Source organism: Gallus gallus, chromosome 24 (genome assembly GCF_016699485.2).
Source record: "Gallus gallus isolate bGalGal1 chromosome 24, bGalGal1.mat.broiler.GRCg7b, whole genome shotgun sequence".
Classification (NCBI taxonomy): Eukaryota; Metazoa; Chordata; class Aves; order Galliformes; family Phasianidae; genus Gallus; species Gallus gallus.
In genome coordinates, this window is record NC_052555.1 from 5,818,948 (window position 1) to 5,835,808 (window position 16,861).

General features: G+C 45.9%; 1 protein-coding gene across 4 annotated transcripts; it reads right to left on the bottom strand.

Moving 5' to 3' along the window:
- Positions 1 to 2,814: 2,814 nt before the first annotated feature.
- On the bottom strand, positions 2,815 to 16,651 carry TTC12 (tetratricopeptide repeat domain 12). Of its 4 annotated transcripts, none has more exons than XM_025143236.3 (21): positions 16,502 to 16,651; positions 16,263 to 16,408; positions 15,765 to 15,795; positions 15,034 to 15,111; positions 14,781 to 14,902; positions 14,548 to 14,607; positions 14,330 to 14,401; positions 13,558 to 13,618; positions 13,285 to 13,473; positions 12,362 to 12,431; positions 11,260 to 11,348; positions 10,481 to 10,646; positions 9,389 to 9,481; positions 9,095 to 9,158; positions 8,483 to 8,617; positions 8,241 to 8,342; positions 7,348 to 7,416; positions 6,398 to 6,499; positions 5,470 to 5,569; positions 3,947 to 4,172; positions 2,815 to 2,980 (listed from the first exon to the last, which is right to left on the bottom strand). In XM_025143236.3, the coding sequence occupies exons 1-21, from the start codon at positions 16,611 to 16,613 to the stop codon at positions 2,905 to 2,907; spliced, it is 2,163 nt and encodes a 720-aa protein (XP_024999004.2). In that variant the 5' UTR covers positions 16,614 to 16,651; the 3' UTR covers positions 2,815 to 2,904. The 4 variants fall into 4 exon arrangements, with proteins under 4 accessions (XP_024999004.2, XP_015153782.2, XP_015153781.2 ...); XM_015298296.4 differs by having other exon boundaries at positions 10,481 to 10,649; XM_015298295.3 differs by having other exon boundaries at positions 16,257 to 16,408.
- Positions 16,652 to 16,861: the final 210 nt, after the last annotated feature.

Genomic DNA, 16,861 nt, shown 5'->3' on the forward strand with positions numbered 1-16,861 from the left:
CACAGTTCTGCTTCTGCAGAGCCCCACCAGGATTTGTGCCCCAGTTACAGAGCTCAGGTTCAGATCAATGGAAGCGGACCCCAGCAATATGCTAGTTCTGTCCAGCCCAGAGCAGTCTGAGCCAGCAGCTGATGTCATCTGCCTGGAGTCATGCAACGCCTTGGATGTGGTCCCATACCACATCTTTATCTCTAAATGGAGAGAGATGGATTTGAAGGCTGGACTATATGTTGGATAAGGAATTGGTTGGATGGTCGCAGCCAGAGGGCTGTTGTCAATGGCTCCATGTCCAGGTGGAGGCCGGTGATGAGTGGTGTCCCCCAGGGGTCCATCTTGGGACCGGAGCTCTTCAGCATCTCTATCAGTGACACAGATGGTGGGATGGAGTGCACCCTCAGCAGTTTGCTGATGACACCGAGCTGAGTGGTGCAGTGGACACAACAGAAGGAAGGGACGCCATGCAGAGGGACATTCCAGGAGGAATGGCTTTTAACTACAAGAGCGGAGATGTGGGTTAGATGTGAGGAAGCAAACCTTTCCTCAGAGGGCGGTGAGGTGCTGGCACTGCTGCCCAGAGAGGTGTGGGTGCCCCATCCCTGCAGGCACTCAAGGCCAGGTGGGATGGGGCCCTGGGCAGCCTGAGCTGGTGGGGGGCAGCCCTGCCCATGGCCGGGGGTGGCACTGGGTGGGCTTTGAGCTCCCCTCCAACCTGAGCTATTCTATGATTATGATACAATTTAAACTCACATAACAACAAAAGAGAAGGCCAGGGGCTTGTTTGGCATTCCTGTCCATCCCTATTTCCTTTAACAGTGAGCCCTCCTGTCCTTGCAAACGCTCACTTGGAGCTGGCAAGCAGCATCACATAGGTGTCCTTTTAGCACCAGGCACCCACACACATACAGAAGCAATAGAAACACTGGGAGAAAGGAAATTTGGAACACTGCAGGCTGAGGAGATAAGAGAGAACATTATTACATAGCTGTGAATGTTGTGAGTGCGGTGGAAATCGCGTATAAAAAATGAGCAACATTCAGATAAGCAGCACAACAACAGCTCAGAAGAGCACTGTAAAAGACACCGAGGAAGAGGCGATCACTCTCGAGGGGAACCAACAATAAGGCATTATCCGTCCTGCAGTGGGCTGATGAAGTGCAGCCCAGCAGACAGTCCTGACCTGTGCTGACAGCCCCACTGCCCGTCCCGCCCCATTGCTCACCAAGGTCATCTCCTTCCCACTGCCACAGCTGTCTGGGAAAGGCACATATCCTGACTGGCACCTGAGGCAGCCAATCCTGGAACACAGGACTAACGTTCCGGTGTTTTTTGGTAAGGCAGTGTTGGTATTTGTCAAGCTTAAAGTGCAGTACTGCTTACTGGGACTTGAACGCTACACAAAGGTATCAAATATTTGTTACCTGTTTGCCTCGGCTGGGTGTAATCTAATGGAAGGGATTTAAAACCACAGTGAGATTACTGATCAGATGCTTTTCACTTCCATGGGGGAAAAAACAGGGGCAAGGGAGATTCTTTCTTCTAAAGTCAGAAGATTCGGCTGTTGTTCTGAAAAGGAGATGATTTCAAGAAGGAGATGATATATAATTCAGAGGCTACTGTTCTAAAGGGATGAGATTATGTACATAGCCCACCACAAGCATCAAGGAAGCAACTGGAAAAGCCGTTTCAAAGTCAAACATGACTGACTGTGATTCGTCGTAAATGTAACGCATCTCCACATTCAGAACTAAGGGCAAAATGAAGAATTGCCTTTATGGTCACATCCTGGTCTAGGTGAAGTTCTGCAAGCTTTTACTAGAGATCTGTATGTAGGTTCACCTGTTTATTTTCAAAGAGAACATTTGTTAAATTTGATAGCCTTCAACCAGCAGTGCTATTGCTGCTCACCATGAAGAATCTGCAGGGGATAACCTTTTCAGAAGCATCGAAGACATCCACTAAAGCTATGGGGCTTTGATTCACGGATGATTAAAGCACACTTCTGGTGCTTTGCCTTCATGCTAAAGCTCCGTTTTATAGCAGGCAATGAACTTCAGCAATAAAACTGCTACACTTCAGTGCAGAAAGACAGTTCTTCAGACTAAACTCCTCTTTATATGATTTAAAATGTCTTTTTGGAAGGACACTTAAGAAGAGCGATGCGTTACTGCCTTTCTTTGCAGGTCACACTTAATTTGGCACTGCTCTTAATTCGTTATTGACCTCTCCAGAAAACACAGACATGGAAAGGATGAACCATTTGTGTTACGGTCTCTAACAATTAGAGATGAACACAAGAGGCCATGAGAAAGTCCTTAGGATCAAGAAGGTCAGCAACTGTTCTTATTCCACTCAAATGTAAAGGGCAAAGGGATGTGACCAAATTTATGAAAGTAATGCTGCTAAATGAGGCCATCCCTAATTCATTCATTAACCTCATTACCATAAGTTATCAGTAAGACCCACAGCTCAGTAAATCAGTATTTTAAAATCAATGTATTTAAGCAGGCGACATCACACATCCAATATCAAAGCATGATGTAGCCCCCAGGAGGCAAGGGATTGTTTCTGTTGTCTTCTAAGCTCTGACTCACACCACAAATCAGATGACCCATTGGTCGATGATGAAGCAACAAGAAACTTGGCCCTAAGAAAGGGCAGCATCATTTACTGAAGTGAATATGAGCAGAGCAGAAGTTGTTATTTTTAGTTGTTAGCCGAGATAATAAATTATCTTCTTTCTCCTGCTATTTATATTGATATTGTTTCTCTGGCTTCTATGTGTGAGCAAACACTTGAAAGCGATTGAAAAGGTTATCTGCTTTGAATGAGCTTTATTAAGAAAAGAAGAAAACATGGAACAGCAAGGGATATGAACAGCATTTATCAAAAGCTCTCTGGGGGATGTCAGGAGCTGTGCACATATTTCATAGAGGAGTTGAGGATGGCCATGCCATTGAGCTCCCGCAGTTGAAAAATATGCCTGAAAAGACAAAGGGAGAGGTTGCTGAGAGGATGGGAAGTGACCAACAACAGGATTCTTAAGCTCCCACTGCTCTGCTACACCCCCTGACCAAACCATCAAGGACACCGAATGCCTTAACTCCTCCTGAAGTAACATCACAGAAGGTTTCTAAATGACTGTTCCCCATGGAAAGGAAAGCCAGAGTTCCAAATAATGCTCGATAATTGTTCATATGGGTGACACTCCAAACCAACTGAGCAAACCAAGTAAGGTTTTCACATCTCTGCAGTGTTTTTCAGAGCTCAGAGCAGATCCTTTCTTGCTCATTTGGGAGCTCCAAGAGACACAGAGCACTTTTGGAACTTCAGCATTATCCTTTGCGTTACCTGTTGTTTCCTGCAGTGGTTCAGGAGGTACAGAAACGTGCTGGAACTCATCTCTTCTAACAAGAACACAGCTCTGTGCCCACCTGGCAGTGTGCAGCTAGCTGGGGCTCGGCACGCTCTTGGCAAGCAGCAGCACAAACATTCTGTGCTGACATTTATACTTCTGTTGTGCTTTTATTTCTGACCTCTACAAGCTTAACATCACTTTTCCTCTGTCCATTCTTCCAGCACAAGTAACATGAAACAATGCAAAATGAGCTCCTGGAAGCAACTTGAGTGAGAGAAACAAAGAATCCTAAAGCAGGACAGGGCAGACAGTACAGCAAGTGGGAATTCCAGCTGGAGGAAGAGTGACATTTCATAGAACACTTAAACAAGCTGCTCGTCTGCCCTGTACTGCTGCCTCTCTGCATGGAATTGACCTGCACTGGTTTGGTGTTACTGGATTCCCCATTTTCCTCCCCCTACCATGTCCCAGTTCCCATATAGGTTCACATGTCAGTTTTCCAAGAATTACTGACAAGTAACACCTGGATGGTGCAGGAGAACAACAGTGTTTTGTTTCCACTGGTTTTGGTGGGGTATTTTTTTGCAATACCTTGGTTCTGCAACACACAGCTTCCCCAGAGCAATTGCTGCATTCTCCTGCACTGAAGTTCTCGCAGCATCACCACCAGCATGCTTCAACAGAGCCATCACAATGTTGGAATTCAGTAAGGATGTCGCTGCTCCAGGAACAACGAGGCACTGCCCGAGGCAGAAAGCAGCATTTCCCACAATCATTTCATTCTCTGAGTCCAAGAGCTTCAGCAGCACGCTGAACTCTGTGAACAGAAAGATTTCATGTATACAATGCACTCGGACTTGCTCAAATAGCACTGATATCATAGAATCCTTTGCCATGGAAGGGATCCTTAGAGGTCATCTAGTCCAACTGCCCTGCAATGAACAATATCTTCTGCTGCTTTTATCTAAACAAAAGAGCAGAACCCCCAGCATTGTTCCATTGGGAGGTATTTTCCTAGAAAACATAGAAGAGCAAAAGCACTGCTTCGCCAGGTTCAGGATGCCACATGCTTTCTCCTCTTCACCTGTCTAGACATCTGTCTCAGCAAACTGCATCTGTATGCCAAGAGATTCTTCAGTACAGACTTTGTGTTTCTCCACTTGTTACACATTCCCCTGAATCTGAACGTGCCACCGTTGCTGCTTGCTGACTAAGAGATCTTGCACTGTGATGGGTTTTATAGCTCGATTCCAACGGGAATGAATCTCCTAGCAGCACAGCTATGTCTGGGTTGGCAAAATGATGACAAAAATAGTGACTTTTCACAAGGTGAATATCCAGAGTTTTAGTGAAAACACAGAGAATTGCTCTTGCTTTCTGAGGAAATGGAAGCTCCATCTGCAGATGACAGTGAAACTAATTTGGGTGTACAAAAGGAAGATGATGCTCTGAGAGGCTTTTAATGAGTGAAAATCCTTTGGGTTCAAGCAGAGCTACACCAGCTGACAATTTCTTGACAGGTTCAACCATTTAGATCGCACTTAAGTATTCTCTGTGGTAATTACATAAGCATTAATTGAATCTGGATTTTAAAGCAATCTAAGCAGTGTTATACCACACAACTAGAGCAAATATTAGTAACTCAATACCCCGAGACACCCACCTTTTCTGATACTGGCAATCCACCTCCTCACCCATTTCCTATTAATATGAGGCCAAATATCCACACATAAGTTGAAGGAAACTGTAAGCAACCCCAACCTCTGGAATTCAGCTGTCTAAATACAGCTTCACCTTTTAGCTGCCAACTTCTGAAGTGTAACAGAAACTGGGTTGTATTTCCAGAAGTACTATTTTCAAAGATTTCTGCCCTCCCAAAAAAGTATTTCAAACCATTCTATGAATGCAAAGGGCAGTTTCTCTAACTCAAGCTTTCTATCTGATACACGTTTGCATCCACACAAACTAAGGCTCATTAAGCATTACTTAGGAAACATGACAAAAGTCTTGCAAGAGTAAAACAAGTGTTTATCTCTGTCCTAGAAGGGAAGAAGGTACATGGATAATGTTGAGATTCTTGCATTTTCTCTCTAATTAGTGAAGCTGTCACTTACTTTTATCTGACTTCACCACCTCTTCCTGGGCTTGTCTGCTACCTCTTGTGCAGATGGAAAGAGTCTTTAGAGCGTAACTGGATGTGGTCTGTCCTCCAGCCTAGATTTGGATTAGAATAAAGTGTAAACTAATAAACACACAGTCCATGCCCCAATTTACTCAAGGTTACAAAACAGTTTAGGTACCACGGATACAGTTGTTTGCTATGCCTATGACCATATCCCAAATAAAGACCTCAGAATGAACAGAGCTTGAAAAACATAAAAGAAACCTCTGTTCCCTGCCAGCAGCACACATACAGAATTCTCTCAATCTCTGAAGCCCAGTTTCTTTCAAACAGCTCTGGTGCTTGCTAGTTAGACTGTTACAACCCCTTTTTTTTTAGGCTGATTTAATCTGCAGGACAGCAAGTCTGTGGCATCTGCGCAAGGCTGCGTTGATACATTTCCCATTAGGTGCATAGATACACAGCCGAACAGTGCCTACAGACTATGACATGTATATACTTAGGGATACATTCCTCCCTGGCCGAATTCAGCACTCATTGGTCATCAGGGCAAAGGGCTCCACTGCCTTTCAGTGGTCCAGATTTTATCCCCCCTATCTTAAGCTTTAATCCTGCAATGGAGACTGCAGTAGTGGATTTGAGACCATTTGCAGGTCTCCACAAATAGAGCTGTAGGGGCATTTGGCACATCAAGAAACAACTGAAAAATTTGGGATACAGGCTACAAGGCAGCAGTTACGCTCCAGACTTGTGGAAATGGTGCTAGAGAGCCCCAGCACTCTGATGGAATGGATGCAGACATTTGGAGTGACTGCATAGGTCTTTCTCCTTGGAAAAGGAGGCTGAATGCAGGGGCAATTTAGGTTTTCTTTAGAGACTTCAAAAGAAAAAACAAAGTGAAATCAGTGGAATTACGTTACCTTCAGGAATTTGATCATTTTCTTCACCACTCCTCCTTTCACTGCTTCTTCTACTGCCAGTGAGGACGCTGCCAGGATGCGACTCAGCACTCCAATGGCTCTCTGAGTAAGAAAAGCGTGGGAGAAAAAAGAAAAAAAAAAACATTTATTTGTATGGACAACTTTAAATAAAGAGTTTTCAAATTATTTTGGTTTTGCAGATGGCAGAACAAACCCAAAGTCATTCAGATGACAAAAGGAGTAGTTTACAAAAATATAACGAAGAACATCTTTAGGACATGGCTTTTTTTGTCACTTACTGGCAAGTGAGCTCAGCACAGCCTCTAATGATTCCAATATAGAGGGAGGTGAGACAAAAGTACGATCAGGGCACTCTCTGCATACTTATTTTTTGAAACAAATACCACCAGCAACAACGTTGAGTCTCTAATTGCACATAAAACAGATCAGAACAGTTCATGTGAGTTCAGAGAGGTGAAGAGACTCCCAGCTGAGACCACATCTGCTTCCACCCATTTGCCTTGAATAATTACTATATGTGGGAGTTACACACCATTAGTAGGAGTACAATGTCCTAGGAATGACTCACAACAGGAACTATAAAAAGGAACAGCTGTTAAACACCCCACTGTTCTTCCTCCTTCGCTTCCAGATTGATTTAATGCTTTGCAATGAAAACCATCCAAAGGATGAAACGATTTATGCAGGCTTCTACTTTGTAGGTTTCAAAGAAACACTGAACATCTCTTGCATCAACGAGAATTTCAAATAACCCAAGTGGCGTGTTATTTTTTTTGTTGTTACTACTACTAATACTCAACATTTGTTTTCGGCTTCAAAGCCTAACAGAGAAGCTTCCACAAGGCTTCTGCAGGTCAGGAGTTGGCACTGAAGTGTTCAGGTCTGATTGAGCAATGTGATCTTTTCTTACTCCAGAGATGTCTACTTACTGTCACAATTCTCCCATCCTGATCCCTGAGGAGGGACATGCATCTGCCACTTATGTCCACTGCAAGGCACTGCAAAACAAAGGCAAGAACTCAGGAACAGCTGACTGCCAGGAAGCATTCAAGCAGAAGTGTGTCAACAAATTACTCTATGTTACAAATGGAGATGGGGGCACACGTGGCCCTAAGTTAATCACTCTTCAGCAGTTGTTCTTCTTTAATGTTTCTTTAGTTTAAAGTAATTTTGGGATGTGCCAAGCACCTAAAACATTCCAGAATTGGAGACTGATGCAAAACAAACCATTTGCAACACGATGGCATGGTACCACCTATGCCTTACACTGCCTTTTTGTCAAAACCGTGTGTCTGTGGGTGAATCATAGAATCATTATGGTTGGAAAAGCCCTCCAGGAGCACCTCATCCAATCATCCACCTACCACACTAACCCACGCTCCTCAGTACCACATTTAGATGCCTACACAGGGTGGTGTTAATGGACATTCCTTACATTCTCCTGCTTTTTAGCTTACTTGAACTGTCAAGGATCTTGACTGATAACCTCCAACACCAACAAAAATTAACAATTAACTGAACACCAGCAAAATCTAATGTTGGAGCCTTAGGTGTGCCTCAGCACGTTTGCTGTGAAAGAAGGCTCTAAATCCACATGGTGCAGTCGTGCTCCTCTCCTTGGACAGACTGTGAGGCTCATGCTGTTCTGTGGCCATTCCCTCCCTCATCTGATCAAAATGTTCCCATTTATCTGTAGAACTTTCATGGGGCCCATTTACAGTAACAAAGGAGAAAGATGCTCCAACTGCTCAAAATATTTTGTATCACCAAGAAAGCAATCACAATAAGAAAGCTACCAAAGAACACCTCTGGTCTTGTTTACCTGGATGACGGAGTTTGATTCAAGCAGCAAGTTCATCATGAGACCCAGGACTGCAAACACACACTCCCGATATTTGGGAGTGCCAACATCACCACATCCATCCTATGCACAAAGAAGAGAAAAGTGTGATCAATTCGGAGGTTCGGTGTCACTGGGGGAGACACACACACATCACACAGGTGCCATTTTCAGAGGCAGCAGGGCAGAAAACACTGCTGTAGGGAGCCACCAAGCTTCCTTACCACCAGCTGTAAGCAGGCTTGCCAGCACTCATTGCACTCAGCCATCTGCACTCGGATGGCTGCATCTGCACACAGGTTCCCCATGATGCCAATGCAATGCGCAAGGGCTGCCTGGTCCACCAGCTTGGCTGAGGCCTAAAGACAGAGGAGCAGAAGAACAGATTAAGAACAAATTATAACATACAGGTGCTCCTATCTCTGACTGAGATTTCAGAATCTTTCAGAGAATCATGGAATGATTCGAGTTGGAAGGGACCCTCAGAGGCCGCCTGGTGCCACTCCCTGCAGTGCACAGGGACAGCCACAGCTCCAGCAGTGCTCAGAGCCCCGTCCAGCCTGACCTTGGCTGTCTGCAGGGACGGGGCACCACCGCCTCTCTGGGCAACCTGTGCCACTGCCTCACCGCCCTCAGTGCCAAACCTTCTTCCTTATCTCCAGGCTCAATCTTCCTTCTTGCAGTCTGAAGCCATTTCCCCTTCTCCTATCACAACAGACTCCGCTGAAGAGTCTGTTCCCATCTTTCTTACAGTCCCTTTCGATACTGGAAGGAGTTGTCATGAGACATGTTACAGGAGAACATGTTGGAAACACAGAAATTAAGACCTTTCATACCAGCAGTTGGGTGAACAATGGTAAAGCAGATGTGGAAAACGTGAGGCGACACTGTGCTTTGAACCTGTTGAGGATAAAGAAAGCCATGTTTGGACAGTTAGAGCTTTGCAACAACAACAGAATAAAAAACAAACAAACAAACAAACAGAGAAAAGCAACAAAACAGCAACATACAGAGAAGGTAAACTGGGTAAAGAAGGTAAAATAGAAAAGAAGGCTGGCAGCTTCTATCACAAGGTCACTTAGTATATACTATTGTAACTTATTAAACAAAAATGAAAAAGTGCAAGTTACTTTTCCTCTTGAATTAAATCCGACAGTATGCTCATGGCACTGCTAGCCCTGGCGTCAGTGCTGTTGACGAACATCACCAATATCTGCAGCCATCTGTTATTAATAAAAAAAAGAGACAAAATAACTGTATGTCAGCTTTGGCCTAATTATTAAAGACATCACTGGTGATGACTGTGTGGTTTAGAAGGACGTGCTGAGCAAACCCAACAGTCTTTGGGGGTGAGTGGGTGTTTTAACCAAAAGGCTTTACAGGTCTTGGGATGAACATTGCAAGTAACACAGTGAAGTGCACACATCTGTTGGAGAATCTGTCCTGTTCATCCACTGGTTTAAACCTTTTAGTGCAAAGTAGCACATTAAAAATTCCTCTTCTGCATAACAGGTTAACTGGGGAATGGTTTTAAGTTTGGAAGAGGGCAGATTTAGACTAGATATCAGGAAGAAATTCTTTACTGTGAGGTTGGTGAGACACTGGAACAGGTTGTCCAGTGAGGTTGTGAAGGGCCCCTCCCTGGAAGCATTCAAGGCCAGGCTGGATGGGGCTGTGGGCAACCTGGGCTAGAGGGAGGTGTCCTTGCCTATAGCAGGGGAGTTGGAATCGATGATCTTAAAGACCTCTTCCAACCCAAACCATTCTATGAAGGAAATGGCAGGACAAGAGCAAAAAGGTAATAGGCTTTTTATTTCCCCACTTAGTGAGCCTTGGCAACACTGACTCATCATAAATGCCATTTGCCAGATGAGGAGAGAGCAGCTGCTTGAAAGCATGAGCTATCAAGAGGCAACAACGTAAGCTCTTGCTGGAGTGCTGGGCACACACCCTTACTGGTTTAAAAAGTATAACTATGCTTCAAAGTTACACCTCTTCAGAAAGAAGTGCCCCCTGCTTAAAATCTCCAGGAGCAAAGTTTGCTTTCTCCATACATCTCACTCCCACTCCTGCTCACCTTGGCCTAGATCTCAACATCATGACGTCCCTTTCAGAAGCCTGTCACCCACCTGGTGCTCTGCTTGGTGCTAGTGGAGTGAGCTTTGGACCTCTGCAAGCCCAGGGTTAAGGGAGTTCTACCAAATTATAGTTGCCTTTGTTACCTAGATAGGTCCTGGTGCCTGACCAACAGCCTCCTCCCATTCTCATTATCTGAATAGAGAGCAATTAGTGCCAGCGTCTCCTTTTGGATCTCCACTCCACCAGAACACAGCAGTTCCGACAGCTGTGCATTCACATCAGGGTGAGTCAACAGCAGCCGCTGATTTTCTTCTGAAAAAAGAGGGAATCTAAGCACAATGTCACGGGTGATGAAATGCCCATCACCACTCCTGCTCTCACTAACAACACACCTCCTTGTGCATCAGCCGGACCCAGCGACACACAAGTCAGCACAGGTGCAGGCACCAAGCACTCTTTTCCCTGTGGCAGTATGCACCACTTCACCACCCCAACCCATCCCCGACCTCCCTGCAAACCTCAGAGAAACAGAGGCACGAGCTGCCCAACCAACGACCCCTTACTGCTGATGCCAAAGGAATTCACCCTTCTCTAACAGCACTTCTGCTTTTTTACAGGCAGAACTGCTTAAAAAAGACAAAACAATGTGATGTTATCTTAAGAGCCAGCAATAATCACAGGGAATTGGACTTTCTGTCCGTTCAGCATATGTGAGGTGTGCATAGAAACAGACTGGAAACTCAGCGCCATTCTGAAGCACCGCCCAGCAGAATAGCTCCAACCCTCATAAAGCTTTGCTGACAGCAAGGCCTAGACCCAAGTGCTCCGGGTAAGCAATGCCCGTGCCAAACAACAATTCTAGACCCAGTGTGTGCCATATTAACAGAACATGAACAACGATTAACACTGATCACATTTTTACCATTCCCAGCGCAGACAGCTTGCCAAAGGGAGAGAAGGGAAACACACAGATCCACTTCAGCAGTGCTCTTTCTTTCTGCACAGAAGCCCCTAGATGAGAAACATTAGCTTGCAAAAGGAACCCAGGGCAGATGGAACAATGAGGGTTAGCTCTTTGGCTGGGGACATTCGGAAAGCCTCACAGCAATGAGGATCTGCCATACAAACACTTAAGCTCCTAAGCTCTAACAACAGCTCATTAGTTAAACATTCTTATATGTTTAACCAGACCTGTTTTCCAGACAACCTCCTCCAATGCCAGATTGATGTTTTACTGAACCTACACCACCCTGAGCACACACAGACCCTCCACTATCAGTATGCAGCACAAGTAATGCATTCAGGTCTGCGCTGACATGATCGTGGTGAGACAGGGCATGAGAGATTGGTGCAAATCTGGAAGCACATAACAGCAGCAGAACAGCTCTTCCTTTTTCCAACCAGATCACGCTGTTCTGAACCGAATTTGTTATGCAAAATTTTCAGATCACATCTTTTCTACAGATCTTGCTTGCATCTATCATCTATCAGGCAAGAGATCCCTAACAGGACAAAGTTTAGAAAGCAACTGAACTGGATTTGTTTCTTGATTACCAAAACACAATCTAATGGCTGCCCAGAACACACAGCAGCAGAGAGCACAGGTCCCAGAGGGAATCCTCCTCCTCAGTTACAGGACTGAAGAGTCTTACAGGTTACATTGCAGAGCTGATGTGAGACATTTACTGATGTCCAGCCAGACATACTTAAGGCAACTACGCTTTTACATCAGCTGTTCTCTTGCAGTAAGCTTTCACAGCCTTGCTCTCACTGATAGGGGAACTGTGCAGAAATAGGAGATCAGAGACAGAAGCAGAAACTCATGAGTACTGTCCACTCCATCCAAGAGAGCCCTATTTGTTTGGGTCAGATACAAGCCAGTCTATTCAGACATTACAATCAGTTATTCCATTATCTTGTGATCATTTCATCTGTGTTTCGTGAGGCGATTGAGTTTCTTGAAAACAACACTGTCACTTCCTCATGCTGTAACGTGCTACTGTTCTCTTCTGGAGAGCTCTTACCGTCTTATGACCTCGTTGTCATTGATGATACTGAACCCATTGTTTGTTCTAAATAAAGTTTGCTCAGTGCCTGAAAAGAGGCAGAGAGAAACAAGTCAGCTTTGCGAGCCATCTGGCTGATGGACCATGGTGAAGGCAGACACCTGCTCTGCTGCAACACAGTGTTGAAGGAAAAGGTCACTGGATCAACAGCTTTGAGGAAAGGAGGTTTGCATTGTGAAAAGAGGGGAAAAACTTCAAGAGCACTTGAAGCAGAAACAGCTTTGAAGTGGAAGGCCACTCTAATTGATGCGTAGTGCAGTGGAGAATGATTGACTTCATGTTTGAGGGTTTTTATGAGGACTTAAACAGGAGACTGGCCTTGCAAATCATTGTTCTTCAACAGAGAACTGCAAACTTTTCAAAAGTAATTTGAGACCTCTTAAATTATAGTGAAAAGACAAGGAGAAATGGCTTTAAGCTAAAAGAGGGAAGATGTGGGTTAGATGTGAGGAAGCAATCCTTTCCTCAGAGGGCGGTGAGGCGCTGGCACTGCTGCCCAGAGAGCTGTGGGTGCCCCATCCCTGCAGGCACTCAAGGCCAGGTGGGATGGGGCCCTGGGCAGCCTGAGCTGGTGGGGGGCAGCCCTGCCCATGGCCGGGGGTGGCACTGGGTGGGCTTTGAGCTCCCCTCCAACTTGTCATTCTAAGGTTCTATGACATGACCAAATTCTTAAGAAGTATCAACAGCTCAGATGGTTTAGTTATAAGAAAAAAAAATATGGAAACATCCACTGTACATAAATGTTGAAATAGCAAACACTGTTTGTTGTATGTTTTTTTTAACAGAGGAGTGGCTTTTTGGTCCTTCAAAAATACTGCAGTTGTATTCATCCACCTGGGTTACAAGCCCCCATGGAAACAAGCTTTGCATCAAACACTCACACTCCTTCACGGCTCCTGTCAGAACTTGGATCCCTCCTATATAGTAGAGGATATTCTGATCAGGCCTGTCAAGTTTCTGCAGCAGATCTTTTATGGACAGAGCTGCATGTTTTCCAGACTGAAATGCTTTCATCGCTCTGTCTTCCTCTTGCATTCTTTTCTCCTCCAAGTTAACCTCGTTCATGCAATCTTGGAAAGCAAAAGAAATCAAAGTTAACAAAATGTTCTGATCAGAAACCAAGCGACAAGAGTAGCAAAACTGACACTCCTTACCTTTAAATAAACTTTCCTTTTGGGGATCAATCTGTAAGAGGTTCTGGTAGCACTGCCTGGACTGAATTCAGAAAAGAAACAGGCTCTTATGTTCACAGTGGAATGAGGAGGTGCTAACATCCCTGGCTCTCAGTTCCTGGCCTACATGACTGTAAAAGTCTGAGGAATAATATTTACAGAATGAAGCAAACCAAAGCTTTGAGATTCCATTATTTTAACAGTTTTTAGCTCCCATCAGGACTTCAGACATGAATGTGGGATTGAATCTTTTGTTTGACATTCAGCATCACAGAAAGAAAAAGAAACGCTATCACTCCCGTTAGCACCCTTCATCTTAACAGTTCACTTAACCCGAAATGCAGGGAAGTTTTCTCCTTCAGAGGTGACATGGAATCACTTCTTATTGCTTTGCATTTTAATAACATCGCTGCACAGAGAAATTTAGGATAAAACAGAAGAAATACACTTTGCTCATTTGTCGCCAAGTGGCGACAAATCCCCACCAGATAAAGCACGGCCACTGAGCACAGCACTGCCTCTGCCTGCAGGCTGACAGTGCAACTGCTGCACGTTCTGAGCAAACCATCAGAAAGACACAAGAAGTAGAAAGAAGACCAGATTTTAGAATTATTTGTCTTTGAGGGAGGACAGAGTTTCTTTCAAGCTCCATGTACACATTTGTCTGATGCAAAAGACAACAGATTAGCCCCTTTCACCCACATCACATCAAAATCACAGGAATGGTCCAGCAGACAAGAATCAGTCAACTCACCTCATCGTAGTGCTTCAGTGCCAGGTGAGCTTTCCCCATTAGAAAATAGGCTTTAATGCATTTTGCATTGCACTGTGTTAAAAAAGGGATTTTACACAAAGTTTTTAGAAACTTCAAATATCTCCCAGCATATTCCCACTTCCATTACCATGCCATTTCCATACTGACAGCTGCACACAAACACTCCATCTGACCACAGAACAACACACTGAACGTACCTTTAACGCCCACTTGCAATCATCAATGGCTTTTCCATATTCATGCATCTTCAGGTAGGCCTGAAATACAGCCAACAAAGTCTCTTTTCTAAGCCTCGGCATCAAGCAACACCCATCACCTTTTGTGAAACTCATACAGGAAGCAGAACCATCCTTTTCGGACCCTGTGCCACTAACAGAACACTGAGAGCTCTATTCTGGTCAGCACACCGGCAGCTCACTCCCACACTGACCTGTGCTCTGTTGGTGTACAGCTCTGGCATGTCCTTCAGCTTCTGGAGGCCATCAGTGTACCTCTGGGCAGCTGTGCTGTAGTCCCCTTTCCTGAAGGCATCGTTTCCCTTCTCCTTCAGAGCTGTAGGAGGATACACACATGCTCCAAGTAACCCTTTGGCATTTGTTTTGTCCCCATACAGTGACACATCTCAAAGCACACCAGCTGGGTACCTCCCGAAGGCATTAGCTGGAAGAGCCCCTGGTGATTACCATTTGCTAAGCGCTCATTTCTCTTCCTTCGTTTAGCTCGTTCTTTTGCATCCTTCTCCAAAGCAGCCAGGAAGCCCTCTTGGAGCCCGGAGGAGAGTTGGTGGCATTTTTATTATGAAAAATTAAAAAAGAAAAATTTATTTATTAAAAATCAAACTGCAGATAAGAATAAAAAGTCACTTCTGAAGTACATCTGAGCCACTTCTCTACAGAGAATCATAGAATTCTGAGTTGGAAGGGACCTTTAAAGGTCATCTAGTCCATCTCCCCTGCAGTGCACAGGGACACACACAGCTCCACCAGGTTGCCCAGGGCCGGATCCAGTCTTGCCTTGAAAGTTTCTATGGATGGGGCATCCACCAGAATGTAAGAAAATCTTAATGAAACACTTTGGAAATTAAACTGGAATGGGAATGTCAGAGTATTACACATCTGAGCTCTCAGGATTGTAACTCCCACAAAGCAGCTCACCTCCACACAGGCATTTCTTTCTTTTTGAATTCAGAACAACCTTTACCAGGAGGCCGTACTACAGTGACAAACTACACCAATGGACACACTCAGCCACACAGGTATGAGGCACAAACGCATTTCTAGACGTGTCCAAAGAGTTTGCCTCCACATTAGTGGCAGTGGAACGAGGTCTTGTGTGAGCTGAGAGCAAACCTGAGTGCACCACTGTTAACAGCAGACAGAAGGGGTGCTGAGGGCTGCAGGGAACACCGCCTTACCTGTGTGCACTGCCTCTGCGTTCACAGAACCCTAAAAAAAAAGAGAAATAAAGCACACGTAGGTTTGCATATGGATAATTCAGTAGAATCCATAGCAGCAATGGAACAGGTGGTGAAGTATGCCTTCACCAGAAGGGAGCTTACAAGCAGGAGGGGATCAACTTTTTACGTGGTCTGATAGTGATGGGATGAGAGGGAATGGCTTTCAACTGAAAGAGTGGAGATGTGGGTTAGATGTGAGGAATCAATCCTTTGCTCAGAGGGCGGTGAGGCGCTGGCACTGCTGCCCAGAGAGCTGTGGGTGCCCCATCCCTGCAGGCACTCAAGGCCAGGTGGGATGGGGCCCTGGGCAGTCTGAGCTGGTGGGGGGCAGCCCTGCCCATGGCCGGGGGTGGCACTGGGTGGGCTTTGAGCTCCCCTCATGCATCGCTGGAGTTTTTCTGCCTGGCAGGAGGCGAAGGAGCACCACGTGCAGAAGGCAGGGCCACAAACCCGTACGGGATCGCGCGTGTTGATGACCGTTCTGTCCGCCGCGGCCGCGCTCTGCTCGCTGCCCTGCCGCTCTCGGAGCCGTCGGTCCGTTTCGGCGATGGCTGCGTCCCGAACAGCGCTGTCCGCGGAGCTCAAGCCCTGCACCAGGCGGCCTGTGGAGACCCGATACGGAAGAGGAGAGCGCGGGGTTTTCCATTTCCCCTTCCCTCTCCCGTCCGTTTCACCCACCCCGCTGCCGCACTCACTGATGTCGTCCACGCGGCGGAGGAAGCGCTGGAAGTCCGCCTCCTGCTGCGGGTCAGGCAGCGCGGCCATGGCGGGCGGCCGCAGGTTGCGCAGCGTCTGCGGTGTTGCCATGGATACCACGCTGCTGCCGTAACGACAGCGCGAAGGGGGCGTGGCTACGCGCCGTGGGCGGGGCTTTGCGCAGGGAGGCGGGGCGCGCAGGCCGCCATTTTGCGTTCGCCGCCTGTAGGGCTGCGTTGTGGAGCCGGGCGTTGTGCTGGGAAATCCAGGGAATAAAGCCACCACGAAGGTCTAAGAGAATAAAAGCTATTGCAGTTAAGCCGCACACAGCACAAAGAGCCGGGCTTGTTGCTAGGCTA

Coding starts and splice junctions, on each gene's coding strand:
- TTC12 (XM_015298294.3), bottom strand. CDS start 16,613: ATGGCAACACCGCAGACGCTGCGCAACCTGCGGCCGCCCGCCATGGCC. Junction 8,618..9,094: donor CATTGTTCACCCAACTGCTG/GTATGAAAGGTC, acceptor CTCTGTCTTTAG/GCCTCAGCCAAGCTGGTGGA. Junction 4,173..5,469: donor GGTGGTGAAGTCAGATAAAA/GTAAGTGACAGC, acceptor TTCTGTTCACAG/AGTTCAGCGTGCTGCTGAAG.